The 24,892-nt window shown below is 33.8% G+C and overlaps 3 protein-coding genes across 3 annotated transcripts in view; all 3 read right to left on the bottom strand.

The window, feature by feature from the left end:
• The window catches only part of LOC140976536 (probable 2-oxoglutarate-dependent dioxygenase AOP1), an 8,602-nt gene extending 6,355 nt beyond the window's left edge, over window positions 1-2,247 (bottom strand). Inside the window, exon 1 of the mRNA XM_073440757.1 lies at window positions 1,754-2,247. Within this exon, the coding sequence (XP_073296858.1) occupies window positions 1,754-2,124 (371 nt within the window). The 5' untranslated portion in view covers window positions 2,125-2,247. The remainder of the gene's footprint in view (window positions 1-1,753) is intronic.
• A 10,231-nt stretch (window positions 2,248-12,478) lies between these two features.
• On the bottom strand, window positions 12,479-14,725 carry LOC140977806 (probable 2-oxoglutarate-dependent dioxygenase AOP1). Its single transcript, XM_073442543.1, has 3 exons — window positions 14,201-14,725; window positions 13,779-14,100; window positions 12,479-12,890 (listed from the first exon to the last, which is right to left on the bottom strand). Exons 1-3 carry the CDS (start codon window positions 14,572-14,574, stop codon window positions 12,645-12,647), a joined length of 942 nt encoding a protein of 313 aa, XP_073298644.1. The 5' UTR covers window positions 14,575-14,725; the 3' UTR covers window positions 12,479-12,644.
• Window positions 14,726-19,778: 5,053 nt separating this feature from the next.
• On the bottom strand, window positions 19,779-23,219 carry LOC140976534 (uncharacterized). Its single transcript, XM_073440756.1, has one exon. It carries the CDS (start codon window positions 23,046-23,048, stop codon window positions 19,845-19,847), a length of 3,204 nt encoding a protein of 1,067 aa, XP_073296857.1. The 5' UTR covers window positions 23,049-23,219; the 3' UTR covers window positions 19,779-19,844.
• Between the last annotated feature and the right edge of the window lie 1,673 nt (window positions 23,220-24,892).

Raw genomic sequence — 24,892 nt, 5'->3', positions numbered from 1 at the left:
CCTTGTTTGTTGAAATTGTGGTCAAACATCATTCTTTTCCAAAGAGTATTGTTTCGGACCGAGACCCCATCTTTTTGAGCAAGTTCTGGACTGAATTGTTCAAGTTCAGTGGCACGTCCTTGGCTATGTCTAGTGCTTATCACCCACAAACGGATGGGCAGACGGAGGTCCTTAACCGGTGTTTGGAGCAATACTTGCGTGCATTTGTGATGCATCAACCTGCAAAGTGGTCTCGCTACTTGGTATGGGCAGAACTTTGTTATAACACCATGTTTCATTCTTCAATCAAAATGACACCTTTCGAAGCTATGTTTGGTAAGCCTCCACCCTCTATACCAGAGTATGTTTCTGGGTCTTCTTCTATTGAGGCTGCAGATGCGTTGTTACGGGATAGAGATGAGTTACTTTCCACTTTACGTGACAATCTGTCAAGGTCTCAAGAAAGAATGAAGTTCCACGCTGACAAACATCGCTCGGATAAGGTTTTCGAGGTGGGGCAATGGTGTTATGTAAAGCTACAGCCCCACAAACAATCTTCTCTTGGCAACCAGAAATTTACTAAGTTGAGCAAGCGATTTTATGGCCCTTTCAAGATCATCAAGCGTGTGGGGGTGGTGGCATACAAGTTGGATTTACCGATGGAGATCAAGATACATCCGGTTTTTCACATTTCCGCCCTTAAGTTTTGCCCGAATCCAGAGATGGTTCCCTCATTGCCACTGCCGATTACTGTCGCCAATAACCAACCCCTCTTGACTCCATTGGTAGTTTTAGATCATCGCAAAGTTCATCTTCAGAATTCTTGGTCTTCGCAGGTATTAGTGCAGTGGTCGGGTCTACCGCTGGAAGAAACTTCATGGGAAGAATTAACTTCTTTTCGCCAACTATATCCGGATTTCCACCTTGAGGACAAGGTGAATTTTGAAGAGGAAGGCAATGATACGATACTAGAAGGTGGGAACCAACAAAGGCTAACGCGTATGAAAGGAGCACCGAGACAATTGGTGGATTTTATTAGCCATAAATAATAATAGAAGGAAATGTCAAGTCTCACTGTATATGCAAACAAATAATTTTGTAAAGAGTAGAAGAAAAACACGATTTTACTTGTAAAACAATTAAAGCAACAAACTTGTACCAAAGTATAAATAGTGCAATAAAATGAAGGAAAAGAAGGACCACAATTATTGACTCCACTATCAGTTCTTCTTGTCTTCTTCTAATTTCTCTGCTCTCTCTACAAAGTCTCCTCACTAATTGTGTAACTGCTCGAGATCGAATCAAAGGAAGGGTGCTCTAACATCAAGTCTCGTGTGACAGGCTCGCCAAGAAGTTATGTGTTAGTAGAAAATTGAACATATCACCAATTGGTCATGAATACAACTATTCAACCAACTTGGACACCCATTTAGGTGCTGAGAAATGATTAATCATGTTGATAACATATAAGGCATGTTTTATGTTATATTCTTTGAAGAATACTTAAAGAATAAAGATGAGTGAAATCAAACATATGGTGTAAAAGAGTCGGTGTTCTAGAGGTAAGCAATATCAATACTTTACATTAATTACATGATTAATTACTTAGCCAAGAGAATTAATTAAGGAATATATTAAATTTGAGCTCATGAATTTGACTCATATTCTAAAAATAATATGTCAAAGTTGACATATTTTTGAAAATATCATATCAAAGTGACAGCGAATGGAGTTCATTAAATCTATTATTAACAGGGGAAAAAAATCCAGATACCTAAAATCAGGGTTTCCTTCAGACCACATAAGATACGTGAAGCTTTCGATACTTCCAAGGTCGTGTGGGCTATCGATTCCCAAGCTTTCATAAAGTGGCACCATCGCATACTGACCAACATAGCCATGGTATGGTTTGTTCGACCTGTTTCGAAGTTTATTCTGTAAAGGGAGATCAAACAGCTGCTTCAGCCCTTCGAATACCGAGTTCCGGAGGTTTTGAGAAATCTGATCGAATGTTGCCTCGAAGCAGCCAAATTCTTGCAGGGCGAACTTAACTTGGTCCTTAACAGATTCCCAGTTAGAGGTTTGGCTTTCTTGTTCCAGTTCGGAGAAATTGATGAATGGAAGCTTGATAGTTTGGGAGCCCATGCTTATAATAATTTTTGGATATGTAGAAAGTTGGAAGATAATTGAAGAAACTGTGAAAATCAGTTGAAGTGTTGCAGATACTTTTATATAAAAATTAAAAGCTACGTGCTATATATAGTAATTTTATTTTATTTTCTCTGAAAATAAAATATACTTGAAATGGCGATGATAACAATAATGAAAATAAGGAATCTTTGGTTTCATTTCACGACAAGGTTTCAAATATCTATTATTTTCATCGTTACATTCTTAAAATTATATTTCAACATCAAGCAAATTTTATTTGTCTTAATATCTAAATAATTGTTTTTTTAAAAATATTTTAGGAAAGCGACATGATTTCTCAACAAATCATATCTTATGATGGTGACATCATATTTTATCGATTAGTTAACCAGGTAATGGACCTGCTTTCTGAATATTAATATCTTTTTTTTTTCTTTTCTGTATCTTTTGTTTTTTTCGATTTTTTTTGTTTATTCTAAAACTATAAGTTAACAAAGATATAGATATTGTCATCTTTTAAAAAAAAATCTGAAAATTTGTTAACAGTTACGAATTACGATGAAACTTTAATATTATCATCTATATCTATATCTATATCTATATCTATATATATATATAAAAGCAGAGTTTTTGTCAAAATAGGAAAGTTCTCGTCTAAATTAATTATTAACAAAAGAAATACAATATTTAATTAGTTTATTTATTTTTTCTTTAAAAAAATTGGTTGAGCACTGACACTTACAACTTAAAGAATGTTTTCCAGTTAACATTAGATTACCATTTAGTAATCATAAATGTTTGACATCAAATGCATGTTATTTCGAGATTATCTGAATTTGAAATAATTAATGCATAATAGTTTTCTTCCAAAATCATATGTGTATTGTATCTTTTCATCTGCCTTCTTAAAATTCAAATAAGATAGCCCAAGGAAATTAAAAGAGAGATATTCAAAAGAGTCTCAAATATACATTAAATTACCTTCAATAAACATGTATATTACCCTCAATAATAGAAATGTTTGACACCCAATGTATGTAATTCGAGATTTCCATAATTTGGAAGAGTTAATTCTTGGTATAATTCTGTCAAAAGCACCCGTTGTATAATTTTTTTTCTCTTGGGTGGTCTTATTTGAATTTTAAATTATAAATAATGCACTGTTGCATAGTATATTGGAAACCAATTTTATTCTATTTATCTTATTAAATTTATGTACTCCAAAGCTGAATTCTGAAATGACTCCTCTTTTTCGGCACCATTTATGAGTTGAATCCTTCCAAGTTGCAATGGACGTTTAAATTTAGATTTGTTCGCTATTATGAACTACCTATATATGGAAACAACGAGAATCATTAAGTTTGGAATCTGTCTTTCATGATCGAGAAGTAAAAAATATTATTATCCTATTTCTACAAAATTTTAATTAATATGCATTTCATAATGTGATAATTTTCTTCTATATTACAGAGTTCACATATACAAGATAGTATAAAATGTCTCATAATGGAAATGATTAAACCAATTCTAAAGGAAGTATACATCTTATTAGATGACAGCTTATAAAACTTGTTGGCATTGTTTTGGAATACGTACACATAATAAATGTTAATAAATAACTTTTCTGATTTATACATAGTTTTCTTATAATCACATATTTCATTTTTCTTTAGGAATATTAGGTTGTTGTGTACATTATGGATAGATTTTGTCGATAAAATCACAACCTATTTAGATAAAGATATTGATGAAGCAATTGTTGTTATCCTTCAATGTATCGAACACGTCCCATGTCACAAAATTATTTGTGAATGGGGATTTAGACGAAGTTACTGAATTTTTGACAAAATTATTTCTCGTTAGTTTTATTGAATTTGATCTAAAAATATTTATTTATCACATGTTAAAAAATAATAATATATATAACTTCTCGGAAATTAAAGAACTAAATATGTATTTAGGTTGGTGGTCGACGTACATTAATACATTAAACACGATAAGAACCATGTAATTGCCTTAGACTAACACAATTAATCAACATACGTTGCATTTAAGAAAGTTTTTCAAAATTAACGAAAAAAATAATTTCTTATTTTTATTTTTTTATAATTATATTATTTTTTTACAATTTAAATATCAATTACTTTTTATAATAATTAATTTTTTCATAATATCATCACGTGCATCGCACGGGGTTAAATACTAGTCTTGATTAATAACATGGTCTAATAACTAAACACAAGATGATATTCTTTCATAGTTGCATAATATATATTAAACACGATATATATACCAAACAAAGTCCAACATAAATTTTTTGCCCAAACACAGATTTGCGATGGTCTTTATGTCCTAAATAGATGAATGGTAGTGACGCTTGTCAAAAACCAGACAGACGTAATATGCGCTGAGCTTTCCGAATATTACAATTATCGGAGAACTAAATTGAGCTCTTTTTACCAATCTGTCCGAGCATTGTTCATAATGTTGCAAGAAAGCTAACACCCTCTTAAAGCCTTTATACCCTCAATTACAAAATATAGTGCAATCAACTGGCATATGCAAAATGAGATATCGTGGTACACTGGATTTGTTCAGTGTGGTTTACTGTATCAGTGTAATTTGCATGCTACTGCGTTAATCTTTTGGGTTTAACCAGAGCGTACCAAAGATAATGGTTGCTGTTTTCCAAAGCTTAAAAAAATGAACAGGATTTTCGTTAAGCACTTTGTCAATTACTGTAGATAAATATTCCAGGTCCAAAAATAAAAAGGAGGGGAGAAATTGGGACGTCCACTTGTATTTTATCGGCTGTCGGAAGATGAAGAAACTATGGAGTGTCTTGCCATTAATATAAATGCTGAGAGTTTTCCACTATATTTAATTTTAATGTACGTACGTTTGAATTTTTTTGGATCAATTTCTTTGTTGAAATGATAATGTTTGATGGGGCTCCCACTGTGCTTAGATTGGTTACAACTCCTAGAAAAACATCGGAAATTCTGAATCATGCATTAAGAGTGTTATCTCATTATCTGAGAAATATAAAGTCCGTTGTATCTGAGTGTAGAGACTAGCTATATGTGATACTCGGTTCAAAATGAACATGATTTCAAGACGTTGCACGTATGGACGGTTCAGTAGAGAAAAGTTTAAATGATTCGATAAATACTATTCATATAATCAAGGTGTATCTTTTTTTCGAAAGCTCATCACTCTAAAATTAAGCGTGCTTGTCATGAGGTAATATTTAGATATGTGACATTTTAAGAATTTTTTCACGATACGTGTGATTGAGGACATGAGCACGTTAGAAAGACACGTGTTGGTACAATGTGGACAATCGTTAAATTTTAGGCCTTATAGAGTAGTATCTAAGACGGTCGTCGGCAGGAGAATCGGAAAATAAGTGCTATGCGGGGCAAAGTGTTACGTGGTGTGGGAGCCACCTTTTGAACCTGCAGAGAAAAGTGCTACGTGGCGTGGGAGCCATCTCTTGAATATGCAGAGCAAAATGTTACCTACGGGAACCATCTCGAGAACTCATAGGAGCCACCTCTAGATTCCTAACGCTGGTGGATCGATGAGATAGCTGCGACGAGGACGTCGTCTTCTGAAAGACGGGTGATTGTGATACTTGTCTAAGATTGAACATGATTCCAAGACTGTATAGATATGGAATGTAAAGTTGAGAAAAACATAAAAGATTTGATAGGTACTACTCATATCATCAATGTACATCTTCTTTTCGAGAGTTCTTAAATTACTCATATCATCAATGTACATCTTCTTTTCGAGAGTTCATCATTTAAGAACTCTAAAGTTAAGTGTGCTTAAGTTGGGGTAATTCTAAAATGGGTGACCTAGTGGAAAGTTTCTCGGAGTCACACTTGACTAGGGACAATTCAGAGATGGTTGAACCCGTGGAAAGTTTCAACGAGTGCGTGTGACTGAGGGCATAAGCACACTAGAAAGACAAATATTGATACAGTGGAGATAGTCATTAAATCTGAAACGTTACACAATGATGGATCGTTCTAACAACTGCAAAGATGTTTCAAACACAATATTCTCAATGAGCTGCAATAGCTCTTATTTTAAGAATGTAAACACCGATGAACTAAATCGAGTTTGGTTTTAAATCAAGCGTAAAATACTCGAAATAATCATTCGTTAAGAAATCTGATTAGTGTAAAAGTTTTTTAGTTTGTGTAAACTGAATAACTGAAATGAAGGGGATCAAATCTTGCTTATATCGGTTCAGTTATGATGATAACTGAACTGATATCTGCTCGAACTGATCAAATCAGTTTGAAAACAAAAGTTAAATAGTTAAGTACACAATATATGTTTATGGATATTCAGAGACTTCAATTTCTTCTACGTCACCCCTTCTACCACCTCGGGTAGGATCCACTAGAAAACTTTGATTTATACAACATCTTGTACAAACTCACTCAGCTTAGGACTTATGCTACTACCTAACTGAACTCCTAACCTAGACTGAAGGCAACACTTGTTTAAAGTCTATGTGTTAAAGACTACATACACAAGTTTAATATCTCTGTGCAAGACTCACTCAACTTTTCAATACTCTCTATTCTCTGTGTATATGTGTGTGATGGTGTGTGCGTGTGTGAGAACTGATCTATGAATATAACACGAAAGTGTTATCAAACACTGAGAATTTTGCTTCTAAACTAAGCTGCTGGCATGCCCTATTTTTCTCTTCTTTTCTGATCTTCACACACACTTTTTTGATGGTTTTGATCTTGTATTTATAGAGGCTACGTGACCGTTCATCAAAACTCATCAAATTTGTCTGTTGCATTTTGAATCTGTTCCTCGATATATTTTTTTTTACAGCCATTTTGAAACGTCTCGACTTTAAGCTTTGCTGCAACGTTCGTTATTGTCATTTGACTGGACAATTGCTTTCCTTAATGCGCACAGCTGGATTCCACTTATAAACTTGTCTTGTTCTGCAAACTGGTCAGCTCCTAACTGATGCTCTGAACTGGTCAGCTGAACTGGTCTTGAGCTGATTTGGTGAAATCAGCTGGCTCGTCAGCTGAACTGATTTCACTCCTTCAGTTGGATTGGTCAGTTGGGCTCTTCATCAGTTGAACTCTTCATCAGTTGGTCCGGCTTCTGAAAGTCTTCTGCTAAACTTCCTATCAACTGAACTGGTCTTTGATATTTCAGTTGGACTGGTTCAGTTTGGGCAATCAGTTGGCACTTTCAGTTTGCGTCTCGATAGCTTCAGTTTTTGCTCGATAGCTTTCTGCGCACTTATGTAAATTAATTAAAAACAAAATAACAATTTTTGTTAACATCAAATTCAAGATTGCGAGCATGAAATGTTCCAACACACAACATCTATGTAGTATCGACTAACCAACTAAATGGTGATATGCGTAAAGAAAGAAAAAATAATTGGTGGTTACTCCAGAGGATTTCATTGTTTGCGTGATCATGATCCTTTTGTCCCTTTGAAATCATAAATTTACTTGGACTTTCATATTTTTTTATGATGATTATGATGTCGTTTCGAAACACAAAATGAGTCTTCTTATTATAGATAAATAATATTGTGATTATTATAATATTTCAGTAATATGAGAAATAATATCGAATAAGTAACAATAAATTTGGTTTTGATTGATTAAATTTAGGATAAGATTATAAATTATTATTTTTTCTTTTTTCAATAGTTAATAAATAAATGAAATATATAAATGATAATATTGTGGTTTTAATTCAATTATTTGATTGATATGTAAATAATAATTAATGATATGAATGACGTGAGATAGATAATTAATATACAAATTACAACAAAGCAATTACTTAGATTGGATAATTAATCATAATCAAGCAACCAAACTCAACTAATATGTATAAAGAAAGAATTCATCAATTGACAAAACTTATATGAAACTGTCTTATCGGTCAATTTTACGAACCAAGATAAAAATATATTATTTTTTATGCCAAAATTATTATTTTTTACTCTTTGGCAATTATATCAACTACTTGTGCTTTTTGTTTTTTGTTTTTTTTTTTAGGAGGTTTTTTGTGAAAGCTTTTATCTACGTATGTATATGACACATAAATTGATATGTGGATGGACATCAACTGATTAATCAATATTTGAAGCTTTCTCTTGCTCCTCACTTAGAGCCGTTGTTTGGGCTTCAATTTGCAAAGTTGAAACTTCATTAGAAGTTATTGCATCCTTCTGTTTAAAAACGTTTACAAATTCAATTAAATTTAATGTTTTAGATTTTGTGTGGAATATTTTAAATTTCAGTAAGAAAATTACTCTAAATATTTGCAACTTATTCCTGACGCCAGAGGCCCAGAAATACAATATTTAACATATAAATTCTTGACTATTCTAATTTACTTATTCTTTCTCTTTAATAATACATCTTGAATCTAGACTAAATTATAAGTGAATGCTACAATTAGCGTGAGAATTCCATCTGCACTCATTCATAACGTACACATGGTGATTTTATTGGATATGAATTTAAAACTAATTTGAGATTTAGATCATAAATAAATAAAAAAACATAGCTTGAAACGAAATGGGCCAAGGATGAAGAAGATCTAGGAGTCCTATTTATAATTTAATTAACATATTAATGGGTTTTGGTTTTGGGCTTGCAAGCTTAAAGGTAATTGGGCTACTTAAATTAATTAAATTGGGCTCAATAACACTTATTTAATTAAAACATAAAATTTTATAAAATTAGTTTCCCAAAAATAAGATTTTTGATCTTTTAAAAACTTCTTGTTTGCTCAAAACCGGCTTCCCGAGAAAAATCGAGCTCGACTCGTAAAATAATTCGAACTCCAACATTTTTAAGAAAAATTAGGAAGCCTTGCCATTATTTAATGAAAAATACATATCCTTGTCTTGGCCGTCTCCAGTCTCCTTTCCCCTGCCTATTATCGAATATTCGGGTAAAATCCTTTGATTTCATGCAATCATGTCATATTATCATTTACTCATGCAATCATACATTTAATCATATATTAAACATCATGCTAGCATTTCAAATTAATTAAGTAAAACAATTATGCGATTAAAATAATTTGCATGCATGAAGTTTACGTAGGTTTGGTTTTTCGGACGTTATACTTAACTTTTATCTCCTTCTCTTTCTCTTGCTTGGCTGATGCTTGTAATACAATTTCTTGAACCTCCAATTCTTTATCATATCTCAAAGTAATTACACTCATATTCTCCCTTGGATTCACCACTATCTGATAAGGTAGACTGCCTAAATTTTTTGCTCCAAATTGTGAATTGCGGTCGCCAACTGCCCTACTTGAGTGCTCAAATTCTGAATGCTAGCCCTCGTATATGTTGAAATTTTTTAGTGTTATTTGTTATGTCCTTAACAGTTTCATCTAGAGACTTACCGGAGTTAGAAGATTGTGCGGGTGCTAGTTGTTTGTTGAAATTTTGTTGTTGGAAATCAATGTTGGCCTCCTTGATTCATGTAGCTGAAATTCTGGTTATTAGTCCATCCTAGATTGTATGTATTAGAATATGGATCATATTGATATTGTGGTTGTCCAGGAAATTCACCAATTGCATTAGCTTTTTGTCTTCTTGTATTGTCGGGAACATGTTCGAATGTCCAACAATCGCACATATACTATCAGCTTTTACATGTTGTGCTTGTCTTACTACAAATTTTTCTCAAAAAGAAGTCAATAAGTGTAATTTTTTATCAATAGGACTAGCACTTACCTCATTAACAAGTCGGTGAGGGTTATCTTGCATAGTTCCAAACTGTTGTGCATTGGCAGCCATGTTGGAGATTAGAGCTCGTGCATCTTGAGTTGTTTTGTTTACTAACACACCTCCACTTGGAACATCAATCATGTTCCTATCGAAAAGTGATAGACCCTCGTAGAAATATTGGACTAGGAGCTGTTTTGGAATCTGATGTTGAGGAAAACTGGAACATAACTACTTAAATTTCACCCAATATTCGTATAAAGTCTCCCCTTCCAGCTGTCTAATCCCGTAAATGTCCTTCCTGATATTTTCTGCTTTTGAAGCTGGGAAGAACATCTCCAAAAATTATTGTTTCGTATTTTCCCAACTTGTTATCGTCTAGAGGGCAAGTAGTAGAGCCAATCCTTGGCGTTGTCGGCTAAAGAGAATGGAAAAGCTCGCAATGAGATTTGCTCCTCCGTAATCCCTTGTGGTTTTATGTTTGTGCACAAAATATGAAACTCTTTTAGATGTTTGTGAGGGTCTTCACCGGCAAGACCATGAAAAGTAGGCAATAAGTGAATCAAACCCGATTTTAATTCAAAGGTAGCTAGCGTCAGTAGTAGAGAATTGAATGCATAATGGTTGTTTAATACAATTAGGATTAGCTAACTTCTTGAGGGTTCTTTGAGCTGGTTCTGCCATTGTTTCTTGGCCTCTCTCACTTTCTTCGGTCTCAAAACCAATATCAAACTCTCTTTCCGAATCACTTGATTCCAATGCCATGTTCAAACCAGGAGATGATGCTGATGTTGCTTGACCTCGTAGTCTCGCTTCTTTTCTTAATCTCCTAGATGTCTTCTCGATTTCTGGAATATATTCGAGTTCACCTGTACGAGAAGAACGAGGCAAAACAAAAAACAAAAAACAAAAGTCGAAAGAAACTACCCTTGCACCATTCTCCGGCAACGACGTCAAAATTTGATATGCTGTTATTGAGCCACCAAATACGAGTGCAATGGTGAGTATTGTCGAATTCACAGGGAACGGGAGATTTATTTCTTTCGATAATAAAAATAAATAAAAAGGAGATTTTGTTGGTTAAAGACTAACTAAATAAAATTAGCAAGCAAGGAAAAATAATGAATTCAAAAGAAATTAAATGAAGAATTCAATACGAGCAGATTCTGATTTAAGGATGTTCCAATATTCGATTGTATCATTGTTCATCAGTTAACATTTGATTTATTGATGTATTTCAAAGCAATTAACCTTTGGATTACAGGAATAGCAGCTAAAATCCTTGTGTTTTCCTAATTTAATTGACTAAACACAGTATCCAGTCAAAACTTATTAATAACTAACTGGGCATGGTTGTGTTCCATATTAATTAAAAATAGCATTTCAGTTTTGTGAAAACATTTAATCCTAAAATCTAACAATCGAGATAACTGCAATTGATAGACCGAGTTTCATTGATTTATTTAGATTAAATGTGATATGATAGCACAACTCACCTAATCTAGTGCTACTCATGTTCCAATCGTTCATGAAAATTACGGATCAATGACTTCATGGATAACAATAGAACATTATATATCAAATTAAATTTTCAGATTAATCGACTAATGATTTTCATATAATTAAATATAAGTCAACAAATACTTGAAATAAAAAAGAATATTAAATTAAGTACAAGACCTCACAGTGATAGAATCAGAATAATACTTTGAATCAGAAATAAAACCTTAGCCAAACATGGCTCGGTTTACAATCTCCACGTAAATATAAATAAAAATAAAGAAAAGAAAAAATAATAGAATAGTTGGAGAAAACTGGGAGAAAATCCCACCCCTTTGGTTCTTGCTCTTCACGTGTGAATGGTGGAAACCTCCTTGGTTGAAATTGTTTTTGTTTGTTTGCCTCCCTCGAGTTTCACGTGTAGTGATTATTGGGTCAAGGAGAAAAGCTCAACAATTAAAGAAAACCTAGCTAGTGTAAAAAATTCCAAAAAGGAGTATAGAGTTTTAATTGAATAAAACTCCAGATTATATTTATTTCTCCCAAAAACAAAATAATAAAATCTCTCTCCAAATATGTTTCACAAGTCAAACATCATAATTAGGAGTCTAAAATCTAATGTAATCTTCACAATTTTCGAATTTCAAATTTAATTGTGTTGTGCATGCAACTGAAAAATAGTCACAAGACGTGATCACGCCATATGGAAAATTCACTTCTGAATTTTTTCTGCTTCAAGTCGTCCACAAAGTTCATATTGACAACTTTAATTGTGATATAAAATCACATTTTTTAGCCCATATTTACTCCAAGAGTAGAAAAATTAATCCTACAACAAAATAACAAAAAAGTGTCAATTAAGTAAGTTCGGAAGTGGCAACAATGAGAAATATGACAGCAAAAATACAAATTATTACGAGCCTATCAAAGTCTTTCACAAGTATGGAGACAAGAATTTCATTAAGAAATAAACTCTTTTAAACGATTGTATAATATCTAGAGATAAACATCAATATTAAAAAAATCTTATTAGTCTATAAAGGCAAAATTCTATATTTCAATATCTTAATATCATGAACAAGAAAATAATTAATTAAAGAATAAATATTCATTTCAATTTTTATTCACATATATATTACAAAAACCCCATTACATTCGAGGTAGAAAAGAAATAAAAACAGAAGCAAAAAACAACAAAAACTCCCACACACACACGAACACAATATATATTATTGATTATTCTTGTACAAAACCGTCAAACTCCACAATAAGCTTTAATAGGACACTTCGATCTCTTTCCTTCTTCAGTATAAATAAAGTGAACAAATTTGTAGTGATCAAATGGAGTAAATTGCAATGGATTTTGAGAGTCAACTAGCTCTTCCGGCACTTGTATTTTTAGATCCTTGATGAAAGAAAAGAGTCCCAGAGAATATCTTTCTTCACTTCCCTTCATTATAACACGATGACTTGCTGGTTTTATTCTTCCATTACTCCATGCCTATAAATACAAATACTATTTACGTCAATTTACAGAATCAATAAGGTGACACTCACATATTGGATATATCACTCACCGTTTGGATATATAATTTTGATATGTTTCATCACATCTAATAGGTGAGTACCACCTCATTGGTAGGTACATAGATTGACACGATTAGTAAACAATATAACAAAACTGTATATGTGTGTATATGTGTGTGTGAATTCATAAAACGGATTTTGTTTTTTCCCCCAATTATTATATTAAAACTAAAATGTTGTTCCTTTGTTTCGTTTCCTATGCTTTTGACATTTTCAAATGCTGGTATTGAAAATAGTAAAATGCTTTATTTTTTTAAAAAAAAAAATTAGATATTTTGTAAGATAATCTCACGGATCTAATTAATTACTGTGAAATTGGTTAACTCAATTTGTTCTTAAAGTGAAAAGAAATATTTTGCGCATAAAAAATAATACAAAAACTTCTTCAAAACGGTTTTACATGTCAATTTTGTGATACAGATTTCCAACCCGGCCAGACCCGACTTATGAAAAAATATAATTTTTATGTCAAAAATATTATTTTTAATTACAATTATGAATCGGGTCGACTCGTCTTACGAACATAGATTCATAAGACCGTCTCACTAGATATCTACTCAAAAAATAAATTTTTTATGAATCAGGTAGAATTAGATATTTGTCTTACAAAATTAAGTAATAAGACCATCTCACTTAGGTTTTTAACTTTAAAATATATATTATCTGTTCTGGATATCAAAATTAATTAATTGTTCGTAAATAAATTTCCTAAAAATTGTCACTTTCAGAGAAAAAATCAACACAAAATTTCATTAAAACTAATTGTTTTACTCAAATAAAATAGAGTCAATAAGTAACGTACCATGCAGGCGTCGCCTGCCATCACAACGAAAGTGGAAGGCGAGGGATCAACAGCCACCCATTCACCTTCTTTAGTCTGAATCTCCAATCCTTTTACTTGTTTCTGATGAAGAATGGACGTGAAGCTCTTATCTGTGTGAGGAACAATTCCTAAATTCGTTTCGTTTTCATTCGGCCCTCGATATTTTATGAATTTTAGCAGATGAGAACTTGAACCAAGCAAGGATTTATAGCTCTTCTCCGCACCATATTCCTGAGACACCATTCTCATCACTATTTGATCCAGTTCTGCAACAATCTTGGAGTATTCCAAAGATATCTTGCTTCAAAAAATAATATAATATTAATGTTATTTTCTTATTTTCTTGATGAGACATGAGAAAGATAAACCTAATGTTACTTGAATGTGCATCAAAAGTATACCAGAAGCGCTTATTCCCAGAGGGCCATAACAAATTTGTGAACCTCTCAACTCCTTCACGAGTCGTCGAGTTCTCGATGCCAAGACTTTCATACAAAGGTATGAGAGGCACTTGCCCCACATACCCGTGAGAGGGCGTGGTAGAAGTGTTTAACATCTTTACATCCGTGGGGAGATCGAACAATTCTTCCGAGACATCAAAGATTTCTTGATGCGTTTCCGGAGAGAATTTGGTGTAAGTTGCAATGAAACAACCGTAATCTTCTAGTGCACGTACAACATCTTTGCTTGTGGATAGCCAAGAAATCGAACCAGGCTCGATACTTTCCTCGGAAAAGTGTATTATGGGAAGGATAGAACTTGATAAAGAACCCATGGGATAGAGTTTTTGAAGAGGATGGCTAACTGAGCATAAAATGGTGTATAAATAGTGTACATATTTATACTCGGTATAAATAAAGTTAAAAACATTTATCTTTGATGAAGCGCTTTTTCCAAAATAATTCCACTCCGTTGAATTTTTCGTTTTGTTTTGAAGAGAACAGGATTACTAAGATTTATGAATAAATTAAAATAATCACCCATTTTTTAGTTTAGATTTTATTCCTTTTATAATTTTTTTTCCAAAAACCATATTACTGTAATGATCCAATTGCGTTTTGGAATGAAGTCTCATTTAAACATGATTAAGATGTCATTAGTTTAAAAAATCGAAATTATTCAGTGTTAGTTCGGAACCACCGAAGTAGGTTCGGAGCTTCCAAACCCACTCACCCGTTGAGGTGTCGACTCGAGCTTGACACACAGACAAAGCATCAGTTCAGACCTTCCGATCGAACTCATGAACGAAGCTTCCGATCTTACCCGTCCAATGAGGTGTCGATGCGAGCATGAGAAACAGCCTGAAATCCTATTGGGAACTTCCGAACTCCACCAATAAATAGGTTATGCGAGATTCAAAATTTTACAACTCTTGCACATCTCTATTGAATTCTAGTGTTATTCTAGTATTTTTAGTTGGTTCCCATAGCCTAGGCAAGTTGGGAAGCACTTCCGGTGTAAGCAACGACTCCAGGATTGAGCGCCGAAGCGAGCATCCCCAAAAAACTTACGACGAGATATATATAATCCAAAAACCTTAGCTTAGAAATTGTTTGAGGATAAGATATTATATTGTGAAAGCATGCCTAAAGAAATGATAACTAGCTAGGTTAGAGCTGATTCATCAGAACAACATGCTAAGGTGGAATTTGTAGGTCCAAAATCTGGTTATGTGTGGGTGTTACCAACTGATTCGACAGAGAAACGTTCTATACACAAGGGTATTGAAGTCTGAACATGAGCTTCTAGTATTGAATTTTGATCATTTTTGTTCATGATACATGCATCTGCATATAATTTTGTATACTCATATTTTACGTACTAAACGATTAGTTCGCTCATGTTCTTGATTTTATCTTGGACACTTTATTTCCACATGACAAGTCTCGGTTATAGGTATCACCAGATGCTTTATTTCCGTTGTTTAATGGATTTGAGTTATGTTTTTATTAAAAACAAGTTTTAATTATGCATGCAAGTTTTGTTTTTTATAATTTATTCATGATTTTACACACAAACATGTGTATTATGGGAACTGCCGGTGTGCTTCATAGTTGTCTAAATATTGGGGGGTGTGCCACTTGTGAAGATTAATTAATGTTGTAGAAATAGACCTGTAATTTTAAATTTAATAAATAAATATGCATAATACTAAAATGAGATATCAATTGGGTGAATAAATTTATTTATGTTTTTAATTAATTCGTACGCCATCGGATTAAATTAAATTAAATAATTAATTTCACCTAATTCACACGTAAGTATTTTCTTTTATTATATATACATATCTATTATTAGATTTAATAAGCTTTATGAGATGTTATTACTACTAGCTAGCTAACTAGCTAGAGACAAATTGGTCCAAACAGAGATAATGGCATCTTAGATTAAATTAATTTCAACCAATGCATACGTAAGTATTTTCTTTTATTATAATTTATTTATGTTTTTAATTAATTCGTACGATAGCAAGACTTTTGAGAAACCTAATAACATAAATAAATTAGAATAAAACAAAATACTTACGTATGCATTGGGTGAATTTAATTTAATTTAAGATGGCATCGTTTCTGTTTGGACCAATTTGTCTCTAGCTAGCTAATAGTTGTAACATCTCATAAATCTTATTAAATCTAATAATATATATATATATAATAAAATAAAATACTTACGTATGAAATGGGTGAAATTAATTTAATTTAATTTAATGTAAGATGCCGTCGTCTCTGTTTGGACCAATTTGTCTCCAGCTAGCTAGCTAGTAGTAGCATCTCATGAAGCTTATTAAATCTAATAATTACTCACTTTTCCAGGATTGTGCAAATTAGTAATTGGTCCATTGTAACGTACACCAAAATGCTGAATATCGAGCAGTCATAAAAGATCAACCAATAAATAAAAATATTAAAGGCATGAGGAAAAATTTATATGCTGAGTTTTCGAATATGCCACTTCTTCTATTATCAAGAGTTTTCTATCGATAACTTATCAGACGAGCTTATTACACATAATTTATCTAGTTAATGTCGTTTGTAAATTATTGTATTAGTTCATAGGTTTACCTAGTGTGTACCGAAAGGTAGCAGTTGCAGGTTCCAACGTCATAAAAAAAAGGAGAATGTATTATCCGAATGAGGTGTCTGATCTGGTAGAGTATGTTAGCGTTTTTCCAAATAGTCAATAGTTCGATTCTCCTACCAACAACTTTTTGGATGAGCTTGTCACACATGACATTCCTAGTATAGTTTACCTAGCTAACGTGGTTTGTATTCTATTGCATAAATCCGAGGGTTTACCTAGTGCACACAGAAAGATAGCAGTTGCGGGTTCGTAGGTCTACCAACATTTTTTTGGTCGAGACTGTCACACATGCTTGTATGATGCAGTTTTATTACTGACATAATTTTCAGCTTACTGCGTTAAATCCGAAAGTTTACCCAACACACACGTCACCAAAAAAAATATAAGAGGCTGTAATAACTGACGTTTCGCCAATAATGGTTGTTATTGAATTATCCTAATTAAATTTTGTGTGACAACTCTTTGATCAATAATTTAGTATCAACGTTTTTTCTTGAGGTGTAAGGAACTTTGGAAATTATACACACGCACACGCACACACACACATATATGTATATGACAACTCTTTGATCAATAATTTAGTATCGAAGAGTTGCATTATAGAACTAAGTGTATCAATATCAGGCACCATTTCATCAAATACCACGTAATGAAGAAAGATATGAGGCTCAAGTATGTCTCTATTGAACAACAAACTGCTTATATCTTCACTAAATTATTACCCGAGGATAAGTTTTCATATTTCTGAAATTTTTTAGGATTAATTGACTTATCTAGTTATTTTAAATCTTATATGCAAAATTTTAGGGGGAACTTTATTTTTGGTATTCAGTACAAATTGCTATGCCCATCTCTACTGATCACACTGATAAATCAAAATGGTCTACTGAACAAAGGTTATTGCTAAAATGTTCAACAATCTATTGTTTCAGTGGTCCTTATTATATAGTGTAATTAATTGAGTTAATTTTCTTTTATTCACCTTTTAAGGAAAGCCAATCGGTTATTACCTTTCAAATTTTAAATACTTATAATTTTGGATCTTTTTAAAATCCTCTATTTACTCATTTCAGTTATTTTTTTATTCACACATTTACATGTGAAAGTGTGTGTGTCTCATTTAGCTGTACATATACTCTTTCACCCCCTCAATTTTATTTTCTTTACTCTCACGGACTTTTCGAATTCTCATTATCAGCACTCTCTACACCCTTGGCACTCATGAAAATGGCAAAAACTTGTGCGAAACGGTCTCACGGATCGTATTTTGTGAAATGAATATCTTATATGAGTCATCTATGAAAAAATATTACTTTTTATGCTAAGAGTATTACTTTTCATTGTAAATATCGGTAGGGACCCGTCACACAGATAAAGATTTGTGAGACCGTCTCACAAGAGACCTACATTTGAGTCCGTCTATGGAATAGAAAATGCGGTTATGGTGGAAATGTTCGGAACTTCGCAGAATACTGGACTCTTCTCCTCTCTAAGTCTTCTAGTGATTATCTATGAAGACACTATTTTGTAATTTTATTTCTAGGCTAAAATTAATGCTGAAATGCAGATTCCACACTCTTTTAATGGACAAACATATCTCTTTGATGAAGAAGCTCTGTTCACTCAACCATTTCCTTGTCATTGAAGGAATCTAAGACTTCTCCAAGCTTTCACCTTCTATTATCTATCAGATGAAGCAAAATTTCTCTTTCACTAACTTTGCTGTCTCTGTTTCTTTTAAGAAAAAGGAGATGAAAATGAAACACTAGGTTCTCATGGAGGACATCATCTCCAAGCCCTGCTAGTGAAGGCTGGCTCCTTCGATTCCAGTACCAAAGAAAATTTCTGGTGATGGTTGTTGTCACATCTGGAATGAAGATCAACCCGGAATCTTCTCCATCCCGGCTTCCATCTACAACCGAACCTGCCGAGACCAAGAAAATATATATTGATGAAACCAATTGGATTTCAAATCTTGACACACAAAAAAATCCATAAATTCTATCCAATTCTCAAGAAATCACTCAAATAATAATCATAATTGCGGAAGCGTACCGGAATCCATGACTTGTTGACGATTATTGGAAATGATCTTCAATTTTGCAGTTTTCTTCCAAAACTAGAGAGTTATGTTGATGGGAAACAAAACAATACGTCGTTCTGCAAAATTGGGACCATAACCTCATTTTATAATTAAACAAATTTCACTATTTCTAATTTGGTCCCTCAACAAACCAGAAATATCATATATGGTATCCACACAATAATAGCATGAAAAATAAGACATTAAGTCAATTCTTATTCTAAATTAGATAACATCAATTAATGACTTATTTAATTGATGACATTAAACATTTATAATTGCCCTTAAAATTCTAACATATATATGTTAATGAAATCTAGGGTTATTTTTAAAACCCGGAATCTTCTCCATCCCGGCTTCAAATTATTCTCTCCACTAATGGTAATAGTTGCCATTGATCCATGAAGTGATGATGATCCACAGGTGCTCTTGCTTCCGCCGCTCCCACCACGGTAACTGCCTGGTTTACACCACGGCGTAGGTAGAGTTGATGGCGGCAAGTCCCTTGATGGTGCATGCATAGTTATTGGTTGAAGAATTGAGCAATCCATTTTGAGAGAAAAATTTCTTTATGTGCCTATTGAATTCAATAACAATTTTTTGGCCACCAACTTCTTTTCCATAATTGCTTTTGCCGCGTTTATGAATGCATGATTATCAAAATATAATGAATGGGAGATTATGAACCAAACAACTAAAATATGAATTTGAAATAGATTTCACATGACTCAGATCCAAATTAACTTCTTAGAATAGAAATGATCCAAAGTGAAATACCAGAGTGATAAAAGGGAAACGAATGAAAAACAGAGTCCACAAATCAACTTTCTGAATTTATTCATGTTAGAAACCTGAAAAAGAAACGAAAAGAAGTATCTCAGTCACTCTGCATTATGCTCTTTCTCATATGTAGAATTTCTGTTGACGTTGTCGGAGACGAGCTCGGCTTCAAACGACATAGACGGCAATCTCTCGTATACTTTGGAACCCAGAGGCAATAGTTTTGCTTGCCCTAAAACAAGCTTCTCACTTAGCTTTGCATAATTCCATCTCTGCTGAACATAAACCACCAGTGCTAGAAAAATGGCAGTGATCGGTATAGCAATGTCTCCAAACATGGAATAAAAATCCTTTCTTGGGTTCACAAAATCATACAGCTCCGAGAAGTAAGGATTTGGGATGGGTACTATCACGCGATTGTATATGTGAGGAAGAAGTCGAATGGCTGTTATACCCATATAATATGTTTTTCTGAGGGGTCGACAGTGGATCTGCCACACCAAGTTGGCTATTACTTGAGGAAGTAGGAAGAAATCTTGAACAAGGCCAAGATACTCCTCCAATTCAATCTCCCATAGGCGTATTGTGCAAGAATATCCTGAGGAATCAACGAATTGTGATGTTTGAGTAGGCTCTTTGCCTGCACCTGCATAACGGGTAATAAGAACAATGATGTACCCAATGGAGTGTATGATCAAGGTCGCCAAGAGAATTTTCTTGTCACTTGGAACACGGTGAGGCTCGAGGGGGGCTCGTGTCAGCATTCTGATACGTGACCTCCATACCTTTTGACAAAGCCTTAGAGTTAAAGAAAATGCAACAAGTACTAGGAGCTTCACCGAATAATCTATTATTGTTATGGATAGACTTTTTCGAAGTTCGTAGGACTGGTAGTTACTAAAATCAGTTGTGGTTTTTTTGAAAAGGGCTTCTGCACCGGTGATCAATGGAAAGCTGTATCCAAGAGCTTGTACTCCTAGCATCACGAGAGATATGAAAGGAACCAAGGCTACATTATCTTTAATGTAGAAAAGCTGGGACAAAATCCAAGCAATTGCCATTGAGAGTGTCAAAATACGGATAATCCCTTCCACGCCTCTACGGAAAAGAATGTCTTCCCGCTGTTTGCTATACATAAGGGGTCTAGTTTGCAGCTTGATCGACAGAAAGTAGAGCGGATCATCTTCGTTTCGTTGACTAGATATGGAAATACTAGCCGTTGGATCTACTAACCAGCGGGATGATGTAGGGGGATATCGAATAACCACTTCTACTGAACAATCCAAACCAGCTTCTAGGTCCATGCTGTCATACAAGATCTTCCACGAGGCTCGAACGTCCCGGCAACCAATGAGATACATCTTTCCGAACTGTGGATCATAAATCCCCTCCAAGAATAGATGGGAGAAGTTGTTGAACGCTTCTCCCAAAAGATTGAGCTGGCAAGAAACATTAATAATGAGCTGTTTCTCTGTGATCATATCACTTAGAGGATTCTCTATCCCCAATGTCGAATCATTTTGTGAAGGCCAATAGGAACCAAAAAAAGAGCCCAGCGACAGGAGTTCCAATTCAATAGAAGTTTTTGTGAAGAAAGAATTGGGAAAAGGCTCAGGTACTGCAGGTAGGTGAAGTGTGAGGTCTTCACGGAGAGTGTCAAGACTGTAAGGAAACTGTTCGTTTTCTATTCTCGGGTATTTCAACAATGACTTCTTGATTACGGCCCCGAAGTTAAAGGGCTCGCTTTTCTCGAGTACGGCACCAGCGGCATCAATTTTGGAGTATTTGTAAAATGGATGAGAAGCAGCAGAGTACTGGCTCGACAAATCATCCGCACGAACTAACTTTCCAAATTCTAGAGGGAAATACGATTTGGTTGTTTGATCTATGCTCGAAAAAGTACCCAAAAGTACGTTACGCTGTTTTATTGAAAACGAAAGAGGAACATACAAGCAGATACGAGAATCACAGCTATCTCCATTTCCATTGACAAATCCCAGGCATCCAACCATGCAAAGTTGTCCACTGGAAGCCTTCCAGATTCCTTCGGCAGAAAGGGTCATATTATTAAGCCCCGTTCGATGTGTGGCAACAAATTGATTCTCAGAAGGAGGAACGGCTCTAAACACCAAAGCGACTTTCGCATTGCCAGCACTGTCAAGTGCGGTCAATTTTTCACATCGGATGTCCTGTAGGAGAAGGTTGACATTTTTGAAGCTACCATTCGTGGCAAGGATCTCTTTGTCTGATACAAATGGGCCCATCTTACTGCAAAATACATCAGTTCCATTGCACTTCCAGTTCGGTAAAACGTATATCGAATATTGGTTGGTAAATCTCTCCAGTACAAGACAGAGGTCAAGACCTTTATAAATATCGATTTCACCATTCACCAACCCATCCTCGTTCCGGCGTAGATCACATGCTTTTGAAACAAGATTGTCTGCCGTAAACTCATAACTACCAGAACTGAACCAAGAAGATATATGAACTTCATCAAAATACTTCAGGTCCGACTTTGGATTTAAACTTTTCATGCTTCCCAAGATCGCTCTGTTTGTCAAGGTCCGTGTCGTAGGATATCTGAGTACAAGTAAAATCTTATCATCTTGCATAACAACAGGTTGATTAGCATCACCAGATTCCTTCATCCATCCCCAAGGATCCATTGAATCAGACCGACGAGAAGGCAATTTCGCATCCCCTAACAAACAAAGCACCCTCTCCCCATTTTTCTCTTGTGATTCAGTGTAAATCCCCTGAAAACTTACCACAAGCTCAGAATGGCCCGGATATAAACTGAAAAATGGATTTCGATCATATGGTTTGTGTGAGAACACATTCTCGGCCTCAGTTCCTATTTGCAAAATCCCACTAACTAATATTGACTTCTTGAAACGATTCTTCCTGTCAATATCAGTGAGCCAAAATGAAACTAATTTTGTAGGAGATAGGACTTTATTTGGAGATTGCCGATCCGTAAAGTCGATTAACTCTTTATATGGCATCAACGGAGCCCCTTCCTCTTTCAAATCCTGACCCCAATCTCCATTCTTAAAAGATAGTTTCTCTTTTATAGAATACAATCTATTATCATCTGGTTTCAGTTCAATTGCAGAATCTAACACAAATGCACACTCTTTATTAACCTCATCGATCCTGTAATACTCGTAGCTCACAGAGAGCGAATCATCTTCCACTTCAAAATCCCACTTCTTATACGAATTCACAAAACCAGCAAACAATAACAACACAAATAACCCCAAAAAATTCCAAGAAACACTAACAGAAGTAACCACATTCATTGCCCCGAAGCAGCAAATCCACCGAGAAAAATAAAATAAAATAAAAAAACAAAACAAAAGAACGATCGTTTCCAAGAAGTATAATTAGCAGCTTAAAATCAAAGTTAAGGGTACAAAATGAGTTTGATTACATTTGCTCTCTCTTTCTTGCCTGTTTGAGTTTTTTCAGAAGTCAACCTGTCCTGTCATAATCCATTATTTAAGATCCCATTTGGTGAATAGTTTCGATTTAAATAACAAAAGATACACTCTTATTATATGTGTTATTTGGTTTGATGGACTCTATGTTTTGCCTATTTTGTTTATGGTCAGATAACTCTGAAATCCCATTTTTCTCTCCAGTCTTGTTGTACAACCAAATAGGATTTCGGGTCAGTGGACATTGTACATGGTATATTTTTTTTTTTTTAATTATAAGAGTGATACTACATGTATTATTTATAATTATAAGAGTGATGCTACATGTACATCCATATTTGTAAATCAATTTGTACAACACAAAAAATTCAATGCAAAAATTCAATTTGTCAAAATCTCATTACATATTGAATACAAAATCTCGCGATATAATGGTTATAAATATCGTTGTAACGATATATTGGTTGTACCTATAACATTATTCTAATTATAATATCGAACCGTCGATTTAAGGGGAAAAAAAAACACACACACACACAATTTGGTTGAATTGTATTTGGAAATATCTAGGCTGGAGCATATTGTCCTAAATTTTTTATATCCTTTTGGTAAAATGTATTATTTAAAAGGTTATGACACGTTCAAGATCCGAAAATTATGATTCATCTTGCATTAAAAAATAAGAGTCCATTGCACAGGTCGTACACCTTTCTTATGTTATTATGTCATATCCTTGAATAAACATAATCATAGAAAATTTTCATTTTTTGATATAATTTTCATTCAGTATTTTGTTTTGACCATAAATCATTCTCAAGGAAAGACAGAAGAGCTTCAAATTTCTTAGTCTCATGTGCGATAACTTGAGATAATAATAAAAAAATAATGAATAAAATTGAACAACGAAATTTACGTGGAAAACTTCTCTAAGATTTTAGGGTAAAAACCACAGACAAGATGAAAAGAATGTCATTATAATATTTTTTTGGTGTACAAAAATTCAGTATGTTTCTAAAAAAAAACACACACACACACTCTCTTGTTATAGGAGAACAAATACATCACAAATATTATTGAACAAAGCACTTAAATACTATAAAATGAGATAATAGAAAACTAGGAACTTGGGATGAAACAACTTATGGAGGAGAACCCTGTCTTATGAACACGATAAACCAATTTTCAATTGCATTTGTCTTGAAGTTTGACAAATGTAAATCCTGAATATGAAAGATCCCAAGCTCATTAAATGTGCCGACATTCAACTTGTCAGCATTCATATTTAACTTATCAACATTTCTCCCACTTGAAAATTTTATTGAGTATCAAACATATCTTCACACATCTTTTCAATCTTGCATTCTCTGTTGTTTACGTTTCCGCTAGGTCACTTGAGGATCTACACTAATTAAACTTATCAATGTTCACTGGCTTGGTCAGAACATCAGCTATATTATCTTTTGTATATCTACACGTCATTCCTATACTACTTCTTTTTCAAATTGAAATTGAACTTTAATGTTTTCCGTCCTGCAATGAAAAACCGGATTCCTTGCGATATGCAAAACACTCTGACTGTCACACAACAAAAGAACGTTATCTTGTTTGTGCCTGATCTTCTCCAATAACCTTTTTATTTATGTTACCTTCTTGCAAGCTTGAGTAGTTGACATTTACTCTGCCTCCGTTGTAGATAATGTCGAAAC

Source organism: Primulina huaijiensis, chromosome 5, assembly GCF_012295235.1.
Source record: "Primulina huaijiensis isolate GDHJ02 chromosome 5, ASM1229523v2, whole genome shotgun sequence".
NCBI lineage: Eukaryota > Viridiplantae > Streptophyta > Magnoliopsida > Lamiales > Gesneriaceae > Primulina > Primulina huaijiensis.
This window is presented reverse-complemented; position numbering and strand designations above follow the sequence as displayed.

Coding starts and splice junctions, on each gene's coding strand:
- LOC140977806 (XM_073442543.1), bottom strand. CDS start 14,574: ATGGGTTCTTTATCAAGTTCTATCCTTCCCATAATACACTTTTCCGAG. Junction 14,101..14,200: donor TCTGGGAATAAGCGCTTCTG/GTATACTTTTGA, acceptor TATTTTTTGAAG/CAAGATATCTTTGGAATACT. Junction 12,891..13,778: donor TGGCAGGCGACGCCTGCATG/GTACGTTACTTA, acceptor TTGTATTTATAG/GCATGGAGTAATGGAAGAAT.
- LOC140976534 (XM_073440756.1), bottom strand. CDS start 23,048: ATGAATGTGGTTACTTCTGTTAGTGTTTCTTGGAATTTTTTGGGGTTA.